We start from the raw sequence: 25,172 nt of genomic DNA, 5'->3' as shown, positions 1-25,172 counted from the left end.
ATTTAAAACTTTGCTTGAAGTAACCATTTAAAGCAAGAGCACTGTTCAATTTCATGTGCCATTTCCAATTTTAATACAATAGGATGATTTAAGCAAACATATTTTCCAACCTAGATGCCAAAGTCCAGAAAGCCTCATGTTTATCAAGCTGGTTCTTTGTAACATTTCCGTGTTTTTGGTGTTCCCTTCTTTTCAGGATAAATTTACTATTTCAACGCCAACCGAGGCAGATGAAGGTTACAAACACAAATTTTGCTGGAAAGTTTTAACTTGGTCTCCAATTTACTCTCAATCCAGCTGTCTGTTGGGGGTGGAGGATTAGTGAGTTTACATATTTTTACTCAATTTGTTGGGACACACCTCCATGGCAGGTGTGATTTGAACAGAGGGAGGGTTACTAACTCTACTGCATATGATCTTAATTACTGGATTGACCCTGTTACCTCCACAATGCACTTCAGATTCAGAATTTTTAGAGCAACTGTTGTTTTATGGAGTGCCTGTAGAGGGTGCCAGAGTGCTTGAAATCAATTCTACTCTGAGCATTTCCACTTTTCCACAACTGTATAGTCACCAATTTATATTGTATATTCCTGACTAAATCTAACACGTTTGTTACATTCAACACAAGACCTGAAAATGGAACCCGTGCAGCATGCTGCATAGAAATAATTTCTTTGTTCACATCACTCAACCATTCAAGGTGGTATCCTTCCCTATTGAAGAATGCGTTTGTATTAAAACATATTGATAATCCAGTTGTTCACAACAGCTGTTGAAATTCATGGCAGAATTAAAGTACTTGTTTAATACAGAATATTCCTTTTACTAACTGACATATTGAACTTATCCCTGAGTTGGAGTGTGAGCTTGTTTGGAGCTTACACTATCTAAATATAATGATCCTAAACTTGGGTGAAGGTGGGTGAAAAGCTGTGTCATGAGAAAGAATTTATGGCTACTTTTTAAAAAAAATTTAGAAAAACAAGTCTCAGCCACTTCATTAACCCTTTTCATATTCCAATGCTTATGAATTCAAATGATGATTAGGTAATCATGGGTCCTACTGAAAACAGTTCATTAAGACTGATGTAGCATTGAATATGTTGAGCTATTTTACATTACAACAATATTATTATTGTGATTGGGATTTGATGGGGAATGATCTGACAACTTAGCAGAAGACAATCAATGCAAATTAAGAAGAGAAATTCTTTACTTTGTCATTAGAACACAGATGATGTAGCAACATGGTAGGAGTGTTCAAAATAATGAAAGCATAGGACAGGAATCAGACTAACATGAACCAATTGGCTTGGTTTGTGGTGGTGCTTTTGCATGTGCCTATGCACCCCATATCCTACAGCCACTTTTAAATTCTGAATCTGCCTTTGCTTGAACCAGGAAGCTGTTAAATCATTCCCCACAATATCTTAATTTTAAAAAATCAAAAAGACAAAGTAGATTTGGACATCACAACGCTCTTGTCAATGAGGTACTAATGCTGGTTTGGTTGTGAAAGGGTTAATGTTCGCTGCTTGTCAGCATGCATCCAACACAAAGAATATTTTCAGCAAAATATTCCATTCATGAAGCAGTCTTTCTTTTGAATGGTTACAGCAAATCAGAAGTGCACAGTATTAAAGGACAGGACACAGCACCTCAGCAAAAAAAAACGGTGTTTTTAAAGGATTATTCTGTAGGAAATAGACAGACACATACGGTAAACAGGATGCACATATACCGGCAGATCTGAAAACAGATTCCAGAAAGATACAAATATATAAATGATTTACATTAAATTTTGAGATGCCTGTAAAATATAAATCAGCAGAAGGTGATTCAGTCTGTGGCATTTGCACTGTTATTGACCCTACAACTGGGGATATCTACATGAATTCCAATTCATTAACCTTTTATATTTTTCCTTTACTCATGTTCAGTTAGCTGCCTGTAAGCTACATTCACACTGTCACTTATAATAAATTTGCTAAATCAGTTTGCTAATCACGATAGCAATTATTGTAAAGAACTCCAAGTTCCCATGAACCTGTGTGTGTGGAAAAGTTATTTCCTTTAATTTGCCGTTTAATCTCATGGTAACAATCCTTAATTTATAGCTCCTGATTATAGACTCGAACAGAATATGAAATTAGATTTTTCCTCAATTTATTCTGTTCCATTCCAAAGATGATGGTAAAGTGGAAGTGTCACTGGACTGGTGATTCTGATACTCTGGCTAATATGCACAACCCATTAGTGAAATTTGAATTCAATTCATTAATCTGGAATTTAAAAACCAGTCTAAGTAATAGTGACAAGGACAACCATCATCGATTGTCTTAAAAAAACTCCTCTGTTCCAATACTGGTAGGGTTGGAAATCTACTATCCTGACCTGGTCTGGTCTACATAAGACCCAAATTAATGCATTGACTCTTAAGTGCCCTATGAATTGGCCTAGCAAGCCACTAAGCTAAAGGGCAATAAAGGATGAGCAACAAATGTCAGCCTGACTGTGATGCCTGCATCCCATGGAAGACTAGAGAAAAAACACAATTTTCTGTGTCTTTCCAAATAACCATTAACCCCATTTCTCGTGAATTCCAGTGAAACATTTCTGTGACTCTCATATCGTATTCTATTAACTGTGGCGATAATGATTATACGATGAGTTTACTGATATTATGATAAACACTAGCAAGGAGAGAATAATGTAGGTCTTCAGGTTACAGGTATGATGGTAGAAAACAAATAATTAAAGTGGAAACTACAGAATAAAAACAATATATTTTGTTAAGAACAATTGAAACAAGTCTGTCCAACTGCTACTGCTACAGTAAAATGAAGTGAACCATATTTCAAAATGTTGAATATTGCTGCCAAAAAATTTAAACCTTCTTATTGTAACATCAAATTTATTTTCTGTAACTTTTGTTTGAACTGTATTTGAAGGAGATTCTGATGACCATCTGGAATGTCCATGGTTATCTTAAAATCTATGCTTGATTTGCAAAATAAAAAGAATGAGCATTTTCATGATGCCTTACCACATCCTTAAGATGTCCAAACTGCATCATATCTAATAAATTATTCTGAAATGTACTTATTGTCCACAAATACTAAATTGACATGAATAACTACATAATCCTTTCCTTTGGCAGTTCTAGTTGAGGAAAGAATTTGGCCATGACATTGGAAGAATCATTTCCAGATTGCACTCAGGAATCATCTTTACAACTCAAAAGGCTTTGGTTTCACCTCCCAGCTCAAGCAATGCACCAAAACAGCAACCCTGATTCTTGGGCTGATAACCTTCGGACTCAAAAGCAAGGCTGCTGTCAACTGAGCCAAGCTATGGTCACTCACAATAGCTTTTGATTTTCATTAACCTAACAGAGGCACCTTGCCTATTAAAATGCTCCATTCAAACAATGCTGCCTGTTTGTGAGTGGTTTCTAGACCACACTCATCATTGACTTTGCAATAGCACTCTTGCCTCTGAGTTAGAAGATTATAGGTTCAGGTCCCTCTTGAGAAATGTGAGTGCAAAATGACTTCCTACACTCCCGCGGGACTGAGGGAGTGCTACATTTTGCAGGTGTCCTGTTTTACTGAACGGAAATGAGGTCCTGTTGGCCTTTGCAGGTCACTTCAAAGATTCCAAGGCTTTATTCCAATAGAATGAGAAAAGCTCTTTCCCACATCCTGGCCAATATCTATCCCTCACCCAACATCATTGTTCTTGGGTACAAATTGTTTGCTGCTTTTCCCAATATTATATCAAAGACTATATTTTAACAGTACTTCGTTGTGTGCAATGCACTGTGTGGTATCTTCAAGATGAGGAAGGTGTTTTATAAATGCCATTTGTTTTTGGAAGGAAGTCCCCTCCAATATCATTGCATGGCAGCAATTAACCTTTGAGGACTGACTATCTCTTTAAAAATGTGATTGAATTACTTCAATATTTGTTTCATCTTCAAAGTGCTGCACGTTAGAAAGTAACACGGTTTTCCTTATGTCTCCTCATTGAATGGCTGATCCATTTGGATGGGAATGGTTAATTTCTAGCTAGTACTAGGTTTATAGAAGGTTAAAATGAAAAGATGGATCTGTATTTGCATGGCACTTTTCAAAACTTTAGCAAGTCACAAAGCATTTTTGAACATATATAAAAAGGAGTGTTTTTGAATGTAATCACTGTTGTACTGAAGGGCTATGAAAATTAGCTTCAGTGTCACTACTGTCAGCAGCACTAATTACAATGTTCCCTGTGGATACTGAAAATCCATTGTCTGACTTGTGAAGTGAATATCAAGTGAGATTAGATTAGATTAGATTCCCTCCAATGTGGAAACAGGCCCTTTGGCTCAACAAGTCCACACAGACCCTCTGAAAAGTAACCCACCCAGACTCATTTACCCCTGACTAATGCACCTAACACTATGTTGCAACTTACCATGGCCAATTCACCTGACCTACACATCTTTGGACTGTGGGAGGAAACCGGGGCACTCATTGGGAACCCATACAGACACAAGGACAATGTGCAAACTCCACACAGACAGTCAGTCACCCGAGGCTGGAATTGAACCTGGGTCCCTGGCGCTGTGAGGCAGCAGTGCTAACTGCTGAGCCACCGTGCTGCCCCAAGATACTGAGGGGACAGGGCTGTAAATCTTGAATAGGTTGACAGTAACTTCTGTAAAAGAGTAAGACACAAAATCTTTTGTGGAAATCTGTGTAAAGACTTTAGCCCGGACTCACCTGGCCAGTAAATGGTAATTTAGTTCTTAAATTATCAGAAGCAGTTTCATAAGATTTTGGTAAGGGCATGAATTCTCATTGGCATTATATATCAATGACATTGCTATGACATTATGGGCCTGATTTGCTAGCTTGCATTCCCCTTGTGAAAACCTCCACTGACAATACATGTCCAAAATAGGTAGGAATGAACATCCTGTAGCTCGCTGAGGATGTACCTTTAGGGAGGAGCCACGGGGGCTCACGCATTTAAATGGTTCTTTATCATTGGCTGTTTCAATGTCCTCTGGCTTCTGCCGTTTCTCTGCGGCCTCTGCTCTTCGTCTCTCAATATCTTCCTTCAGCTTCCTCTTCTCCTCCTGAAAGACAAGGGCAAATATTTAAGTTGAAGTTCATGGAGAATATTAATGGCTTTTACTATTCCAATTTCCACCGAACCATCTTAAGGTTTGTTAGCTGTTTCATTGAGTGTATCAGATCACGTTTGTAGGTCTCAGTCCAAGTAGTTTAATGAATCCATTTACCTATCTATGAGAAAATATCTTGGATGTTTATCTTAAGGTGTGGTAAAGTTAGTGTGTAGGTTAGAGACAGAAAGGGCTGAATTACCCAGCAGGTCAGTCACCATCTGTGGAGAGCACAAAAGTTGACCTTTGGCCTTTGCCAGAACAGGAAACTAGCACAGTCTAATTCGTGCACAGTTTCATTGTTTTTTAGGTCAGGGCATTTTGCATATTGGACAGTTCATTCTGTAGATCAGGAACATAAAACATTTATAAATGGTTGCACTGGTTCATCATGTATTTGTGTTATGGTGTATCATATAAGGCTAATAAATGTGGTATTGGTCATGATTAATTCAATATAATATTGTTTTGCAAGGTGTTTATACCATGTAAAACACAACAAAGCAGAAATTTTACTCAGATGAACTTGTGTAGAGTAATATAACCAAAATCTGTGCAACCGGTGCAAAGCATAGCAGAACTTTAAGCTGCAAATTATGTACATCTAACATTTCGCACAAGTTCAAAAAGCATGCATTGTAAGTTGAAGAGAAGCAGCAATAGTAAGACTCTAACAAAGTACAGGAAAGTAACAGAGGTATATAGCAGGCGGACAGAGACAACTGCAGTGGAACTGTGTGTAGGTAGAATGAGACAATAAGATTTTGGTGAAAAGGTGACAATGATATGGAAGTGCCAGTCATGAATGTTGGGACGAAATGTTCAGGAGAGGAGATGGAGCAGCATCAGAACCCAGCGCTGATTCAATGTCTGATTCCAGGAAGTTCCAATCCTCATATGCAACATTTTCCATATTTACAGGGATTGGCAATACTTTCATCCAAACTTGCGTCAACAATGATCCCAGAAGAAATGAGTTTATGCCATTTGTCTGGACATTCGGCCAATGCATTGTCCAAATGTTGTCAGAAGATTTGCGAGTGAATCCCCATACAGATACAACCCCAGGGTCTTTTCTGGATAACATTTAAATATGGCCCTGCAGACTGCATGATTCAAAAACAGATGAATGCAATCTTAGTTCTTGTGCGTAATCAGCCTGATAGCTTTGGACACTGAGCCAAAAGGGCCGTGCTTCCTTTTAATGCCCCATTCTTACACTATTATCAAATTTACAGCTGAGAAATAAGCCATTATATGCTAACTGCACGTTCATTCTTTGGTGAGATGAAAGTAGGATTTTCAAGTTGTGTGAATCCTCACTATTCCTTTCACATTTCATTTAGATTCCTGAAACCACAAGTTCTTGTATCAGTAACTGTGCAGTTTGCATGTAGAGAGAAGTTGTTGAGGCCTCTTCTGGAATCCTGTGTCCAGTTCTGTTTGCCCTGTTATAGGAAGGATATTTTTAAGCTGGAGAGGGTTCCAAAGAGATTTACCAGGATGTTGCCAGGAATGGAGTGTTTGTGCTATAAGGAGAGGCTGGATAAGCTGGGACTTTTTCCACTGGACTGTAGGAGGGTGAGAGGCGACCTTGTAGTGGTAAGGGCTATAGATAAGGTGAACAACAGGAGTCATTTCTCTAGGGTTGGGGATTACAAGACTAAGGGGCATATCTTTAAGGTCAGAGGAGGAAAAAGATATAAGAGGCAATTTCTTTTAGGAGGAGAGCGGTTTGCATGTGAAATGAACTTCCAAAGGAAGTTATGGACGAGGCTACAGTTACAACATTTAAACAACTTTTAGATAAGTACATGAAGGGATACAGGCGAAGCACAAGCAGGTTGGACTAGTTTAGTTTGGGAACATGGTCGGCCTGGACTGGTTGGACCAAAGGGTCTATTTCGGTGCTGTATGACTTTATAAGTAACATGGATTATGTGAGGAGAGGAAAAAGCAAATAGTGACAGGGACTTAGAATAGAACATGAGAGAGTAAGAGTGTGAATGGAACAACTATGTGATGTAATGTCTGAGATTATATGTACACATTAATATCATTATTGTTAGGGCTTGGATTTGGAACCAGTGGCATGTGGACCTTGATCTACTTGTAGGAGGTTTTAATGATTAGCTTGTCAGTATTTCACAGGCATTTTAAAAAGAAAACTAATATGAGAAAGGCAGGCCATGGGTTGATAATGGAAAATTGTTGGCATTGATAGAATTTCACGAACTGACAGAATAAACACTGAGGTTTTCAGCTTTAATGCCTTGGAATACCTTTCTTGCTTGGAAACATTTGGGTTCAGTTTGTAGAAGGCACAGTGGAAGTTAGATGTGTGAAACAGATTTGCCTGAGGAAAAAGAGAGCTTAGTATTGTTAGGAAATAGATAACCTCAGTGTAATTATTATAGCTTGAACATTCCAGACCAGAGGTGTTTGGTTAGATGGGACCATTTGAAATTGAGAAAATTTAAGTATAGTTGTTTGACTAATCAAGGAAGAGGCTGCCAAATTTTCAAGACTGAGAATGAGAGAAACAGTTAAAACGATAGATATGATAGAAAAGCAAACACTTTGTTTAAGTACAGTGAAGTGATGGTATTGAGATAAACGGGACTGCACTTTCACAGTGTGCTTCAAAATCTTTCAGATTGTGTCATACATAAATAGCCTGGTTTATTCTATTTTATTTTCAGTGTAGTAAACTTCTGTTTTATTGTTTTATTGCATATTTGCGATTCAGTGGAAGCCCACCACATTAAATAAAAAAAGATTATCAAAGTAGATTTCACCCCGAGATCAGATTTGTCTGATAATAACATCAACTGGGATCATAAAAACTCGTCTGTATTTTATGCATTGGCCTCCTTCCAATTGTCTCTCTCTAATTTTGCTTTCTACTGGATGAACTACAAACTCATGACACCACAAACGTATAAAGTTACTGAAATATCAAAGCTTTGAGTGATCTTTTTGCTTCATCATACAACAACTTCCAGATTACAGCATTGTGCACATCTTAATGGGAAACTACTCTCTTCCAACTGGTCCCACTCTCCATTCCTTTCACTGATCCCAATCACCTCTTCTTCTCACTGGCTCCTGTATACGTTCCTTCCTAAGAAATCACATTATACCTCATCCATCATGCCCTAGCTCGCTTCCCTCTTGACAAGTGTCTGGTCTCCTCCCATGTCCTATTCTCAGTCTTCTGACATATTTCAACCCCCCCACATCCCAGTACACCTCTCCAACTGGGCTAATAATTCTGCTTTCCTGAGGAAGGAGCTCCCACTCTCAGGAGGTTAGATGAATCGCAAAAGCTTTTGTGAAAATAGCTTATATTTTCGGTGTTCAATCACAAACAACCTTCACAACGTATTCTTCTCACAAAACAGTGCAACAAATCACTCTCGTTCGTGTTGCCTATCCATGTTCTACTAACCTAGAGAGCCTAAATGAAGCCATTGTTTCTAGGCTGGATTGTCTCACACTGCCATACTATTTCTTTGCCAGGCTTTAGCTATATGATCAATAGCCCAATACGCTTCGTAAACATGCCACTCAGAAACCATCAGGTGCTCATTTGGACTAAATCAAATTGTTAACTTCATCCCAGACCAAAAGCCCCAATGGGCTTATGCCTACTGGGTTTGAGACCTTCAGTTACTTCATGCTTTTCTGTCTCCTTCAATTACATTGAGACTCTCTGTAAAATTAAGTTAATTTGCAAGGAGCGGTGAAAAAGGGATGACAGAGAGAGGAGGGAATGAGCAACCATTGAGCACAGCAGCAAAGTGTAACAAGCAGGAACAGAGCTGGAATGGTTAAGTGTAAAGAAAGAGTGGGTCGCATGAGAAAAGGCAGCAAGGAGCATGTGGAAAGAGGTCATTTTAAATGTGTGGGGAGTGTGAGAATAGAAGATATTTGGAGACAGTGAATGAGAACAATGGGAAGGAGTGAACTGAGACATGTTGGGGAAGAAGATTGTGCTTTATACAGTCATGAAGATTTACAGCACAAAAACAATTTGCAGAGAGATACTGATCGATTAAGTAAGTGGGCAAAATGTTTTAAATGGAGTGTAATATGGGAAATGTGAAGCTGTTCATTTTGGAAGGGAGAACAAAAGAACAGAGTATTATTTAGAAGGAGAAAAACTGCAGAAAGCTGCAATACACAGGGACCTGAAAGTTAACGGTGTACAAAACACAGAATGCCAGCACATAGTGGGGGGCAACAAGAAGGCTAATGGAATGTTGGCCTTTATTTCGAGGGGGTTGGAGTGTCAGAGTAGCAATGTTTTACTGCAACTGTACCAAAGGTGCTGGTGAGACCACTTTGGGGCCAGTGACCATAATTCTATTCGTTTTAAAATAGTGATGGAAAAGGATAGACCAGATCTAAAAGTTGAAGTTCTAAATTGGAGAAAGGCCAATTTTGACAGTATGAGGCAAGAACTTTTGAAAGCTGATTGGAGGCAGATGTTCGCAGGTAAAGGGACGACTGGAAAATGGGAAGCCTTCAGAAATGAGATAACAAGAATTCAGAGAAAGTATATTCCTGTCAGGGTGAAAGGGAAGGCTCGTAACTATTGGGAATGCTGGATGACTAAAGAAATTGAGGGTTTGGTTAAGAAAAAGAAGGAAGCATATATCAGGTATAGACAGGATAGATTGAGTGATTCCTTAGAAGAGTATAAAGAAAGAAGAAGTATACTTAAGAGGGAAATCAGGAGGGTGAGACAGGGACATGAGATAGCTTTGGCAAATAGAATTAAGGAGAATGCAAAGGGATTTTACAAACATATTAAGGACAAAAGGGTAACTAGGGAGAGAATAGGGCCTTTGTGTGGAGCCATAGAAAATGGGGGAGATACTAAATGAATATTTTGTATCAGTATTTACTGTGGAAAAGGATATGGAAGATATAGACTGGAGGGAAATAGATGGTGACATCTTGCAAAATGTCCAGATTACAGAGGAGGAAGTGATGGATGTCTTGAAACGGTTAAAGGTGGATAAATCTGCAGGACCTGATCAGGTGTAATCGAGAACTCTGTGGGAAGCTACAGAAGTGATTGCTGGGTCTCTTGCTGAGATATTTGTATCATCGATAGTCACAGGTGAGGTGCCGGAAGACTGGAGGTTGGCTAATGTGATGCCCCTGTTTAAGAAGGGTGGTATAGACAAGCCAGGAAACTATAGACCAGTGAGCCTGACCTCGATGGTGGGCAAGGGAATCCTGAGGGACAAGATATGCACGTATTTCGAAAGGCAAGGACTGATTCGGGATAGTCAACATGGCTTCGTGTGTAGGAAATCATGTCTCACAAACTTGATTGAGTTTTTTGATGAAGTAACAAAGAAGATTGATGTGGGCAGAGCAGTAGATGTGATCTATATGGACTTCAGTAAGGCATTCAACAAGGTTCCCTATGGGAGACTGATTAGCAAGGTTAGATTTCATTGAATACAGGGAGAACTAGCCATTTGGATACAGAACTGGCTCAAAGGTAGAAGAGAGGGTGGTGGTGGAGGGTTGTTTTTCAGACTGGAGGCCTGTGACCAGTGAAGTCCCACAAGGGTCGGTGCTGGGCCCTCTACTTTTTGTCATTTACATAAATTATTTGGATGCGAGCATAAGAGGTACAGTTAGTAAGTTTGCACACACCAAAATTGGAGGTATAGTGGACAGCGAAGAGGGTTACCTCAGATTACAACAGGATCTTAACCAGATGGGCCAATGGGCTGAGAAGTGGCAGATGGAGTTTAATTCAGATAAATGCGGAGTGCTACATTTTGGGAAAGCAAACCTTAGCAGGGCTTATACACTTAATGGTAAGGTCCTAGGGAGTGTTGCTGAACAAATAGACCTTGGAGTGCAGGTTCATAGCTCCTTGAAAGTGGAGTCACAGGTAGATAGTGAAGATGGTGTTTGGTATGCTTTCATTTATTGGTCAGAGTATTGAGTACAGGAGTTTGGGTCATGTTGCAGCTGTACAGGACATTGGTTAAGCCACCGTTGGAATATTGCATGCAATTCTGGTCTCCTTCCTATCGGAAAGATGTTGTGAAACTTGAAAGGGTTCAGAAAAGATTTACAAGGATGCTGCCAGGGTTGGAGGATTTGAGCTACAGAGAGAGGCTAAACAGGCTGGGGCTGTTTTCCCTGGAGCATCGGAGGCTGAGGGGTGACCTTATAGAGGTTTACAAAATTATGAGGGGCATGGATAGGATAAATAGGCAAAGTCTTTTCCCTGGGTTTGGGGAGTCCAGAACTAGACGGCATAGGTTTAGAGTGAGAGGGGAAAGATATAAAAGAGATCTAAGGGGCAACCTTTTCACCCAGAGAGTGGTACGTGTATGGAATGAGCTGCCAGAGGGTGTGGTGGAGGCTGGTACAATTGCAACATTTAAGAGGCATTTGGATGGGTATATGAATAGGAATGGTTTGGAGGGATATGGGCCGGGTGCTGGGAGGTGGGACTAGATTGGGTTGGGATATCTGGTCGGCATGGACGGGTTGGACTGAAGGGTCAGTTTCCATGCTGTCCATTTCTATGATGCTATGACTCTATCTGGTGTGCAGTTTTGGTCCCCTTCTTTAGGAAAGATATCATTTCACTGGAGACAGTTCCACAGGTTCACTAGCATCACCCCAGCAATGAAAAGATTGTCTTATGAGTAAAGATTAAATAGACTGGAACTCTACTCACTGAAGTTTAGAACCACGAGAGGTGATCTCATTGAAACATACAGGATTCTTAAGGAGATTTGCAGGGTAAAAGAACCATAAGGTACAGTCTCAAGATAAAGGGAGAGCAATTTGAGCTGAAATGAGGAAGAATTTCTTCACACAGAGGATTATGTCTTTGGAACTCCTTGCCACAGACAGCTCTAGGAGCAGAGTCCTTGTGTATATTTAATGCTGAGATGGATAGATTCCTGATTAGTCGGGGAATCAAGAGTCATGGGAAAGACACAGGAAGAGGATATGAAGAATGTTGAATCAGCCATGATCCTACTGAACGATAGAGCAGGCTCAATGGGGGTCAGAATGGCCTACTCCTGTTCCTATTTCTAATGGTGTTATTATCAAGTCCCTTCGGCCCATTGCATCATTGCTGGTTGAAAGCAACTAACTATTCTAAACCCATTTGGCCAATAGCCTTGGGTAGGCCTTAATGGATGAACTGATTCAATCACAGAATCATAGAATCCCTACAGTGCGGAAACAGGCCCTTCGGTCCAACAAATCCACACTGCACATCTTTTGAATTGTGGGAGAAAACCGGAGCACCTACAGCAAACCCATGCAGACACGAGGACAACATGCAATCTCCACACAGACAGTTGCCCGAGGCTGGAATTGAACCTGGGTCCCTTGTGATGTAAGATAGCAGTGCTAACCACTGAGCCACCATGCCGGATTGTTAAGGCATTCAAACAATAAAGATTTCCCAGCTTCTTCAATGACAATTACATTTCTTTCTCGTTTTGCCTAGCCGCTAACACTTTTATAGTTGGAGGTTTAGATGGTTAGTTCTGCACTCCCAAACCCCTGCCATGAGCGGCCTATTTACTTCAATGTACAGTATGTTCCAGACAGCTGCACTGTCACGTTTACATGCAACTTAGAGGCAACCCTGCTCCCAGCCCATCAGCACATCTTTGCCTTTGAACATTACCTCTTCCTTTGCTTTTCTCTCGGCCTCATCCTGCTGCCGCTTTTGCTCTTCCTCTTCTCGTACCTTCCTGCGCCCTTCTCGTTTCTTCTTCAATTCCTCCAGCTCCACCACAGCCTCTTGCTGTTTCTGCTTCATCTTTTCAAACTCTTCGCTCTCCTTCTCGTCCTGACGCCGTTTCAGCTCTTCCAGCTTCCTCTCCGCCTCCAGCTTGGCGGCTGCATCCTCTGCTTCCTGGCTCGGCTTGGACTCGGAGTGGCTACACTCCCCCCCACCAAAAGGAAAAAGGCACAATGTTATGAGGCAACCCTTTGCGGACTCTGTTGGCAACATCACTGCTCTTTTAACTAGCCCTTCTTCCTGCAGCCATTTTCAGAGAACCCCTACAGTGCGGAAACAGGCCCTTCAGCCCTGCAAGTCCACACTGACCCACCAAAGAGTATCCACAGTTTAGATTTTCACTCCAAAGGAAAACAAAATGGTTAATTAATGAAAAAAAAACATTTACTTTGTTCATTTTCCAGATTTATATTTATGTCAAAAAGAGAATTTTGTCAATAAATGTACATTCTAGCTGGGGAACCTTTTCCAAAGGAGATACAGGAATTACAATGTTGCCTTCCAAACACTGAACCAGGATCCATTCAGGTTTAGAATCGTAGAATCCCTACATGTGGAAACAGGTCCTTCAGGTCACAGTGACCCTCTGGAGAGTAACCCACTCAAAACCTTTCCCCTACACTGTTACTCTACATTTACCCCTGACTAATCCTACACATCCCCAAACACTACGGGCAATTTAGCACGACCAGGACATTGTGCAGGGGAGGGGGCAGGACTCATCACTCCTCTTCATCAAAAAGTGCCATGTGACTTCTTTCTTTTCATCAGAGAGGGAGCTGGCATCTTATCTGAGAAGCAACATCCTGGTCATGCAGCAGACCTTCAGAGCTAAACTGGAGTGCACTGTACTTCCATGTCGCTGAGGTAGGACCTGGGCCCGCAATCTGAATCAGAGACTGAGTCTTACCATGGAACCACAGCAGATGATCCAAGTAATTGTTTTAGAACATAGAACTGTACAGCACAGTACAGGTCCTTTGGACCTTGACGTTGTGCTGCCCTTTTATGCTATTCTAAGATCAGACTAACCTACATACCCTTCATTGTACTAACTTCCATGTGCCTATCCAATCGTCACTTCAACATCCCTATTGTATTTGACTCTACTAACATCAGTGACATTCCAAGCACCCACCACTCTCTGTGTAAAGAATCCACCTCTGACATCTCCTCTTGGCCTTCCTCCAATCACCTTCAAATTATGCCCCCTTGTGATAAGCATTCCCACCATGGGAAGAGGTTTCTGGCTATCCATTATCTATGCCTGTCAACATCTTGTACATCTCAAACAAGTCACTTCTCACCCTCTTCACTCCACTGAGACATGCCCTCCAGTCCAGGCAGCATCCTGGTAATTCTTCTCTGCACTCTCTCAAAAGCTTCCACATCTTTTCTATAATAAGATGACCAGAACTGAATACAATATTCCATGTGTGACCTAACCAGGGCTTTATAGAGCTGCAGCATAACCACCAGCTCTAAAACTCAATCCTCCAATAATGAAAGCCAACACAGCAAACGCCTTAACACCCCTATCAACTTGGGTGGCAACTTTGAGGGATCAATGGACATGGACTCCAAGATCCCTCTGTTCCTTCACACTGCCAAGAATCCTGTCTTTAACCCTGTATTCTGCATTCAACTTTGACCTTCCAAAATGAATCACTTCACACTTTCCCAGGTTGAACTCCATCTGCCACTTATCCGCCCAGTTCTGTGTTCTGACAATGTCTCGTTGCAACATACAACAACCCTCCACAATATTCACAACCACCAACCTTGGTGCCATCGGCAAACTTACTAACCCACCTTTCCACTTCCTCATCAGTCATTTATAAAAATCACAAAGAGCAGAGGTCCCAGAACAGATCCCTGTGGAACACCACTGGTCACTGAGCTCCAGGCTAAATCCTTTCCATCTACCACCACCCTCTGTCTTCTATGGGCCAGCCAATTCTGTACCCAGACAGACAGGTTTCCCTTTATCTCATGCCTCCTTACTCTTCGAATGAGCCTACCATGGGGAACCTTATCAAATAGGAGAAAGTGAGGACTGCAGATGCTGGAGGTCAGAGCTGAAAATGTGTTGCTGTAAAAGCGCAGCAGGTCAGGCTTTTTCTAGGTGAAAGTGAGGACTGCAGATGCTGGAGATCAGATTCTTCTAGGAGACCTAACCTGACCTGCTGCACTTTTCCAGAAACACATTTTCAGCTCTGATCTCCAGCATCTGCAGTCCTCCCTTTCTCCTAGAAGAAGTCTGACCTGCTGCCCTTTTCCAGCAACACAGTTTCAGAACCTTATCAAATGCCTTGTTAAGATCCACGTACACCACATCCACTGCTCTACCTTCAGCAATGTGTTTTGTCACATCCTCAAAGAATTCAATAAGGTTTGTGAGGCATGACCTGCTGGTGAAGAGAAAATTGTACAAAGGACACAGTGTTAACTAACAATGTTGTGTAAATACTTTCTTTATTTCATAAACCTTTAATTTTTCACAATTCATGTGGTTGTCTCCCAGTCTGTTTAGCATCTAAATGGTCTGTTTATGTTCAATGGTTTCACTCCTTCAGCATTAACGAGGTGCAATGATTGGGTTCAAAATCCATCCTTTGGGAGCAGAGTCATTGGTTACTCCGACACCTCATGCCCTTCCTATAGTCTGTTCTTTCTGTCAACCTGTGTCTGAAAATCAGGGTCAATTGGAGAACTTGTTGCACTTTCTAAAAAATCTTTAATTTTTGCAACAACTCTGGGAGCAGCAGGTCTTGATAACCAGAGCACCGCTCCAGTCAAAAACACTATGACGACAAGCTGCAGTGTCTACGAGTGCTCACTAAAATAGCAACTTATCTAAGTTATCCATCTCTGCAATGAATTCTGCAAATTTTGCCAAAACCACAGCAGTATAAATAACATTGGCATTATTTGTTACCACAGAGCCAATTTGGGGACTTTGACATATCGAAGTATTCAATAAGAATTAAATTGACATGTGTAATCAGCAGGAAATTACATTTTCCAAAGCTGACTTCTCCTACCCTAATAGTGCTATGACTTCACACCAGTCTGGCAATATTACACTAAGCTATTTATTTCATGTTTACACAGATGCAGTTATTTGTTGAATCTATCAAAGAAAATTAAAGGGTTAGTCACTGGAATCAATCAACACATTATTTCCGACTGTATCAACCAACATCTCAGTGACAAGTTAAGGTAAAAGGGACATAATCTGGCTGCACTTACCTCGTTGTTCTATCCATTTTTTTATGCTTCTGTGTGATCTCCTCATGAAGAGCTTCCCCGTTCTCTGGGCCTGATTTGGATATTTTCTTCTCTGTGCGCTCAACTATTTCTTCCTTCCATATCTCACTTTTCTGCAGTGGTTGTTTTTAAAAACAAAGACAAAAGGTCAAGTCTTCACTGATATGCTGCATTATGACTAGCTGAATTCAGTGCTACTGAGCAATGTCCAGATGATGATCCCAAAAGCATCGCAAGGGTACAATTTATTTTGGTGACTTCCAAGTGGCAAAGGCAGCACAGTGTCAATTATCAAGCAGCTACGTTTTCAAGAATATATGAGAAGGATATTCATTACAGTCTTGGAGGGAAGTACTCCTTCAGGATAAACAACCACCTGTATTAGTGAACTGATGACTTTATACAGATGATACCTACTGTGCTCCTAGAAACCTGTCACAATTCTTTTATACTCCTGCTTCCATACCTGTGCAAAGTGACTGAGGTATCGAAAACAGGTCAGCTATCCAATTCACAAGAGCTCTTTGTCTTTCATGTTTGATATTTGATACTATGTAGGTCCTTTCATAAAATTAAAAATTAACTGCACAGGGATTGCAACACTGCACATGTCTGTTGTGAGCTCACCTGTGACTCTGAGGTAGCCATTTAATTCAAGTATGTTGGCTGCACTCTTCACTCTCCTAATATTAATCTCATATTGTAGTGATATGATTATATCCCTAGATAAGGCCCTCTAAATATTCAGCTTATTAAAAGAAGACTGTAGAAGAATGGTGCTTTTTGGTACACTGATACACTGCGCATATTTTTACAATTCCTATTAGTGCTGTAGGCAAATCATTGGGTTTTACCTTCAACCCTTCCCAGTGTCCTGACTAATCTGTACTCATTCTATAGCATATGTCAAAGCACAGTTCTTATCAGAAATAAATTCAGAAAAAAAAATCTAATAGTCTAGGTGATAGTTAGCACTCTTGTTCCATTGTAATCAGGATATGGATCCAAGTCTTCCTTTAAAATGTTAATTGAATGCACAGCATTATCTCCAGGATAGTAATTTACTTCTGGATTGAAAGTATTTTGACCCAGGTCAATAATTGAACTAAAGTAGTCTTTCCTAATAGCTCCTATTGATATTCCTGGACTAGAGTAGACAGCATTCCAGAGTGAAATAAATGAATGGTATTTAGTCTTTGGTTTGAGTTGAATTGAAGCATTCTCATACATTGATGGAACTGTCTGTTCATTTTGTTTCAGTTCAGAGACAAATAATATTGCGCGAATTTAGCAAAATCAAAGGTGAAATTGCATTATGAATTCACATTTTAAATGTGCTACTTAAAAATATTCAACTGCATGGAAAGTAGAAGAGAAAAAAAATGGAAGACCTAAATATATAATTTTACGAGTACATTCTTAGTTGTCATCAGTTGATTAGTTTCTTGCAAGGTTGCCAAAGTCCATAATTATTTATTTTTAAATTATTTTCTTGCAATTATGAGCATATTTTCACAGGAACCTAATATTTCTGCTGCAGAGCTCTAATGTTATTCTCTCTGACCCTCTTCACTGCCAGGAATCTCAACAATTCCCTTTAGCAAAAGTAATACCTGTAGAAAGGCCTGTATGGAAAGGAAAAAGACTTAAAAAGAAATGACGTGCATTTATATTAACCCTGATCCCATCTTTACAATACTGAATGATTCATGGCCATGTTCTTGTAGTCATGGTTGTTTAGCTGCCTCAGGCAGCACACAGCTCTATAAGCTTCGAAATATTAGATTAGATTCCCTACAGTGTGGAAACAGGCCCTTCGGCCCAACCAGTCCGCATCAACCCTCCGAGGAGTAACCCACCCAGACCCATTTACCTCTGACTAATGCACCTAACACTATGGGCAATTTATCATGGCCAATTCACCTGACCAGCACATCTTTGGACTGTGGGAGGAAACTGGAGCACCCGGAGGAAACTCACACAGACACGGGGAGAATGTGCAACCTCCACACAGACAGTTGCCCGAGGCTGGAATCGAACCTGGGTCCCTGGTGCTGTGAGGCAGGAGTACTAAACACTGAGTCACCATGCCGCCCCAAACAGTTCTCGGTTGTGGGAGAACTGTTGGCCAGGTTATTGGAAGAACTCCCCTGGTCTTTGTCACACAGTGTCACAGGATTCCTGAATCTATCTCTATGGGCAGAGTGAGTATGCATTGGTTTCATGGTGCAGCCTCAAACAGCAGTATCAGTAGAGATTAGGCTCTCAAATCCTGAAATGGGACTGAACCTATGACCTTCTAACTTGTTGACAGTGCTACCAATAGAGCCTAGGGGACCAACCGAAGCATCACAGTAATGTTTATTCATAAAAAGACCCAGAAAATTTAGTTAACGTTTTTGACATAAAATAATTCCTTTGTTATGAGAGGAGAAAGAAATAGAAAGATATAATGACAATGCTAGACAGAGTAGGAGAAGACTTCTATACAACATACTCGCTGGTTAGGCCTGCTGAATAAAAGTTTCTGTTTTCTCAGTGTAAGGTTCATGTCATTCTATGCAACTTTGAAAACTGGGATTGTGTGGTAAATATAATTATCAGAACCATCTGTTTCATTAATGTCCTTTAGGGAAAGAAACTGTCATCTTGTGGGAAGCATGGTGGCTGAGTGGTTAGCACTACTGCCTCACAGCGCCAGGGACCTGGGCTGGATTTCAGCCTTGGGCTACTATCAGTGTGGAGATTGCACATTTTCCCTGTATCTGTGTGGGTCCCGCAGTTTAGATTAGATTTCCTACAGTGTCAAAACAAGCCCTTCAGCTCAACCCGACCCATTTCCCTTTGACTAATGCACCTCACATTATGTGGAATTTAGCATGGCCAATTCACTGACCTACACATCTTTTGAGTGTGGGAGAATGTGCAAACTCCACACAGACAGTTGCCCAAGGCTAGAATTGAACCTGGGACCCTGGTACTATGAGGCAGTAGTACTAACCACTGACCCACCGTTTCCTCCCACAATCCAAAGATGTGCAGGTTAGGTGAATTGGCTATGCTAAATTGCCCATAGTGTTCAGGCATGTGCAGTTTAGGTGCATTAGTCAGGGGTAAATGTAGAGTGGTAGGGTAGGGGAATGGGTCTGGGTGAGCTACTCTTTGGAGGGTCAGTGTGGACTAGTTGGGCTAAAGGGTGAGGCAGCATCCGAGGAGCAGGCGTTCATCAATGCCTCATCTTCCGCCTCAGAACCCTTCAACCTCAGGGCATCAATGTGGACTTCACCAGTTCCCTCATTTCCCCTCCCACCACCTTACCCCAGTTCCAAACTTCCAGCTCAGCACCATCCTCATGACCTGTCCCACCTGTCAATCTTCCTTCCCACCTATTCACTCACACTCCTCTGACCTATCATCTTTACCCCTTCCTCCATTCACCTATTGCATTCCCAGCTACCTTTCCCCAGCCCCACCCTCTCCATTTATCTCTCCATCCCTGACGCTTCCAGCCTTACTCCTGATGAAGGGCTTTTGGCCCAAAACATCGATCTTCTTGCTCCTCGGATGCTGCCTGACTTGCTGTGCATTTCCAGCACCACTCTAATCTTGACTCTAATCTCGACTCTAATCTCCAGCATCTGCAGTCTTCACTTTTGCCTCATTGGGCTAAAGGACCTGTTTCCACAGTTTAGGGGTTATTTGGTATAACTATAAATATTTGGTTCTAAGCTCAGTCTAAATGATGGGGATAGGCCTCAGAGTTAAAGTAAGTTTGTGTAAATTAAAATATTCCACCTCATGTTAACATTCCATTATTTTAAACATGTCATTAAGTTTTCTTTTCATTAAAACTATAGGTAGGCCATCTACTATCCACTGTTTGAGAGCTGCCATATTGCTTTAAATAACTCTCCTTTCACCCCTGTCAAGAACAACTCCTGATATCTTCAGAATCATTCTCCCTCTGTCCAGAACGTGAGAATACTTGTACACGGGACTCAGAAAGTTCCAATCACTTACAGAAGGTAGAAGCTCCAAACTGGCACAGCCCCAAAATACTGTCTATCTGCACTAACTCCAGACACACGCCACTGCCATGGAAACAGAGTTGGGGCTCAACAAGATCATTATGGGATTTGGAGCAGGATGGCAGATTTGACATAACACTTGCCAAATAAATTGGTGAAGAATTGGAAATGGTAGCCACTGTGCCCTATGAAGTCAGTTTACTGTCATGATTGTTATAATACCTACTCGATCATTTTGTAACATATAACTGTGGTCTTATCAATGAAGAAGCATTTCTCCCTCGCTTGCTAACATGGATTCAGATCCAATGACCTGGTCTGGTGGAAGAAGAATGAGGACTGATTGTTTCCTGGTATTGACTGTCTCTTGACCTCTTCTCAATGAGTGTTTGTACACATGGTTAAAACAGACCAACAAATAGCAGCTCGAATCTTGGCTAAAATCTTGGCTTTCTGGTCCCAGATCACTGTGACTATAATGCCCCAACTGCATACTCAGAGTGTAGCTCCTCATGGCCAAGGAGATAAAGATACCAAGCTATCTGGTCGTAAATAAAAGGTTCCACTTCCTGCCGCATGTCCTTGGCTGATCTTACTTAGTGTGAAATCTATGCTGTATTTCCTCAAATTACCTGTATAGGGGTAGAGATGTGTCTTGGGTGACAGTGAATTGGGAGACCATTGGCCATCCAACAGGGCAGAAGCAAATGGAAATACAAGTTGTCGATTTGTTATTCCCCATCTCACAGTACTGCCCAAGGTAAATTTTTACCCTACAGTTGTTAGAAGCAAATTTGAGAGAAATCTGGCAAAATCCCAAAGCAAACTTTAAATAGAATGAATTGCAATTGCAGAAAGTAATGAATGTTCCTACAGCACCAACACTGCTTTTCCAGCCTGGAGCTCAATTTGAATCCCATCCGGACAGACAGGATAAACATCTCCTCTCACTGCTGCCCATTAATGGTTATAAGTAAACTGAGTCCTTTAACATTAATCTAAATCTGCAGAGTATACAGATCTATAGCACAAGCTACCCAAAGTGTGGCACTGAATATGGAAATGTGCAGAGAGTGGAAGTATGTGCAGGCACTAACAAACAGGAAGTTGTGGTGTGCAGTCAAAGGCAGGGGAATAAATTGACTGCACATTATTTTAGAATCAGAGGAAAAATGCTGAAATCACAATTACTTTGAAATTAAAGAGCGTGTCGTTAGCTAATTGAAAACTGACTGAGGTCAGCCTCCCTGTCCCAATGCCAGAAAGGCATGGGATGGTTGAGTGTAGTGCGGGGAGAGATAAAAATACATCTTGGGAGCCCACCAGCAGAATAACAATTAACAGCAAGGACCTTGTCTGGAAACTTAGCTTTCTGGATCCCTGGTCCCTTTGGCGATAACGCCACGACTGCAGCTACTCATGGTCCAAGATATCAAGCCATTTGGATTTTCCACCCATCAGTTTAAAGGGTGCAAAACTGGGTGTGCTCTAATACAGGTGCAGTGACTTCACCATCAGATTGTGCTTTATAAGGTCCATCCAGGTGACACAACACTCACGTCAGCACAGGAATGGAACATCTGTCCTATCTCTAGACCTGCACTCAAACTTAAATATCAATAAAATCATGAAATAAGAACATCTGAGCTTTGGGTAACATATTTGAAAAGTGATGGCTAAAATGTTGTTCATAGCATTGTTCATTTTACCTTTTCAATTTGGAATGGCTTTTCAATCTTTCCTTTTACAATCTCCTGTTTCACTATCACCACCTCTTCACGCTCCGGTTCCATTTCTGGCTCTGGTTCTGGTTCAGGCTCCGGTTCAGGCTCAGGCTCCGGTTCAGGTTCGGGCTCTGGTTCCACTTCGGGTTCGGGTTCGGGTTCAGGTTCAGGCTCCAGTTCAGGTTCAGGTTCAGGCTCCGGTTCTGGCTCTTGCTGCCATTTGTTCCATTGGTTGTTCTCCTCCACTTCCCTCTCATTTCTTTGGATTTCCTTTGAAATGTCTCGGCTTTCCTCACTCACTGTGGGGTCAAATTCCCGCTGACGCTCCATGGCCTCTTGGAGACGTTTCTGGCGTCGTTCTTCTCGTTTCTGCAGCCGGTCTGCAATATCATTATCTTCATCCATCAGAGTTGGAGTTCTCGAAACTTTGGTTTCTTCATCCAAAGCACTATGTTAGAAAAGGATTTATTGTTACCATCTTTATATTTCACATTTACATCATATACTTAAAATATTATTTTTAAAGTACTCCCCTCACAAAAATTATACCCTTTGGCTAACTGATTTTTTTAGTCCAACTGACTCATTGTAATTGACCAAACAATTCATTCGAGAACTGTATATATTCCTGCCAGATGTGGCCAAACACCACATTTCTGATGTATACAATGTAGTTGTTACCAACTATCAGGACAGGGAATGGCCTAGTGGTATTATCACCAGGCTATTAATCTAGAGATCGACATAATGTTCTGGGGGACCGGTTCAAATCCCACTATGAATCTATAATTCAGAATTTAATAATAATCAAGAAAATGTCACTAATTATCAGAACCATCTGCATCATTAACGCCCTAGGAACTGCCATCCTTACCTGGTCTGACCTACATGTGTCTCCAGATCCACACCAATGCAGTTAACTGCTCTCTGGGCATTAAAGATGGGCAATGAATGTTGACTGGGCTGGTGACACCCACAATTCATTGATTAAAACATATTTCCTGATATTTTCGATGGGGCCAGACTTAATATTGGAATATTGCTCTTTCACTGACTGTATTTCACATTCACTTCATGCTACAGCACCAATATGTAAAAATTGTATGGGTCAGAATCAAATTAAATACATTTGGAAAGCTTTTTCAAACAAGTGTTCTCCATAATTGATTCCATGTCAGTATACAGGAATCATTGCAAAGTTGTTTATTCCTTCATAAAACTAAGTGAATTTGGTGAAATACACTACCAAAAGCTTCAGTGATCCAAAACTGGACAGGCTTTGAGGGAGAAGAGCTAAGTAGTGACCTTGGCTTTCTCTACAGGGGCTTTGCATACAATAGGCCTCACCTTCAGTCAGGCCTTCAAAGAAAATGATACTGTTCCTGCTTCTGATAGGACTCTAGGGTGTTAGACTGGTGAACTCTCTCTTTCGTCATGTCAGAAGTCTGTTCACACAAACGAATCCAAATCCAGGAAATGGGCTATGAAATCCCATGAGTAGAAGTCCCAGCCTGCAGCGATCCTGCTAGGAACAGCATTCTACATCAATAACCTGCCACTTTCTGTCTACCAGTGACTGTCGTTCTTAAATGCAGCACCTTTTTAAGGGACCATCAGTGATGATCGTTTGGAGGGACCGAGCTTAGGACCATAAATTTAAGGGTCACTAACAGATTCAGGCGAAGCTTCTTTACTTGGAGTGTGGTGAGAATAGATAGTTCGATTTCACTTGGAGTTATCGAGTTAAATAGCATAGGTGCTATTTATTTGGAAGCAGGATAGGACATGAATGGGAAAGGAACAGAAGGACATACTGAGAGGGTGACATGAACTAAAGATGTGAGGGGACACATGTAGAGTAGACATGGTGGTACAGATTTGGGCCCAGACTTTCCTGAATCTGACTGAACAGGAATGGAACCAGTCAAGAAAAATAAAAACATGTCCACAAGGTCACGCTACCAGAGGTCTTAAATTTCAGTTCTGCCTCATTGCTTTTCCTGAGGGCGAGGAGAGCACAGTCCTCATGTTAGGCCCTTGTCTATTATAAAGCCAATCAATACTGGGCTCATTAAAAGCACATCTCCTGTGACTTACCCAACAAACCTGGTGAGGGCCCGCATTTGGCAGCCATCTCTGACAGACCAGCTGCATAAAGCCAAGGACCAGCTCTGGGGCAAATGAAGGCTAGGAAAGTTTAACAAAGTCACTGTAATTTCTTTTATAGTTTGAGGACTTTTGAAGTAAAGTTGTGGCAAGCCCACCATGAGTTGTGGAGAAGGCACCATTGTGATCATTAGCATTTCAGATGGTCATTGCCCCCCCGCCCCAGCATTGTAGGGTCATCGGAACAGCGGGCACCAGCTCAAGAAACCAAAGGTACTAGAGATGAGCAGGAGAAACCTGAACAGGAAGGGAAGAGCAGCGGGCATCAGGAAAACAGTGGTCGGGGAGGGGGTGGGGGGGGGGGGGAGGTGGTGGGGGGAGTTGCCATGGGGAAGGCGATACTAGCTCCTATAGTCCGGATACAGGTGGTGGTGCATACACATGGAGAACACTGACCAGTATCAAAGGAGACTATGATTCTTTAAGTGGCTGGTCAATGTCTTTTGTGATCTGCTGCACGCTCCATAACACGGGCCTCCAGAGAGGTGTGGACCTTCAAGGCTCTAGAATGGGACAGCTCATCAGGGAGGAACAGGAGGTAAGACTTGAGATGGAATTGGACAGAGAGGAGAATGACACAGAACAGGGAGATGCCCTTGCTCCTGTCTCCTTTCAGGAAGAATACCTCCCTTCACCCTCCATTCATTCTAGCTCTCCTGTGACAGTTCACTTCACAGTAGGCCACAGTGGCAGCTAGGTTTTAGCACAACCCCTCTCCCTTGGGATGTCCAGCAGCCTCAGTGATGCCTGACACCCACTGCCAATCCTCCTCAAATCAGCTGTAATCGAATAGCAATCGATCCCACATAAATTGAGGGTCATCCTGAAGAAAATCCAAAACTTTGTCAATTTTCCACTGGAGCTGGATTTTTGACACAAAAACTGACCCAGGTCCTGTTTCACATTTTTAAGGGAAAACCCTCACCTCTGACATCAAAATCTGGTTTCCACATTACACTTTCTGTGTAACGATTTGATGAGCCATGCTTACTTGG

General features: G+C 41.5%; 1 protein-coding gene across 3 annotated transcripts in view; it reads right to left on the bottom strand.

Annotated features, from left to right (window-relative positions):
- LOC132826772 (non-muscle caldesmon-like) overlaps positions 1-25,172 on the bottom strand; it is a 209,672-nt gene that overhangs the window by 27,716 nt on the left and 156,784 nt on the right. For all 3 annotated transcript variants that reach the window (XM_060842956.1, XM_060842958.1, XM_060842959.1), the window contains 4 exons: positions 21,997-22,459; positions 16,242-16,372; positions 12,873-13,128; positions 4,988-5,128 (listed from right to left, as the gene is read on the bottom strand). In XM_060842956.1, coding sequence (XP_060698939.1) covers positions 4,988-5,128; positions 12,873-13,128; positions 16,242-16,372; positions 21,997-22,459 — 991 coding nt within the window. The remainder of the gene's footprint in view (positions 1-4,987; positions 5,129-12,872; positions 13,129-16,241; positions 16,373-21,996; positions 22,460-25,172) is intronic.

Source organism: Hemiscyllium ocellatum, chromosome 23, assembly GCF_020745735.1.
Source record: "Hemiscyllium ocellatum isolate sHemOce1 chromosome 23, sHemOce1.pat.X.cur, whole genome shotgun sequence".
NCBI lineage: Eukaryota > Metazoa > Chordata > Chondrichthyes > Orectolobiformes > Hemiscylliidae > Hemiscyllium > Hemiscyllium ocellatum.
This window is presented reverse-complemented; position numbering and strand designations above follow the sequence as displayed.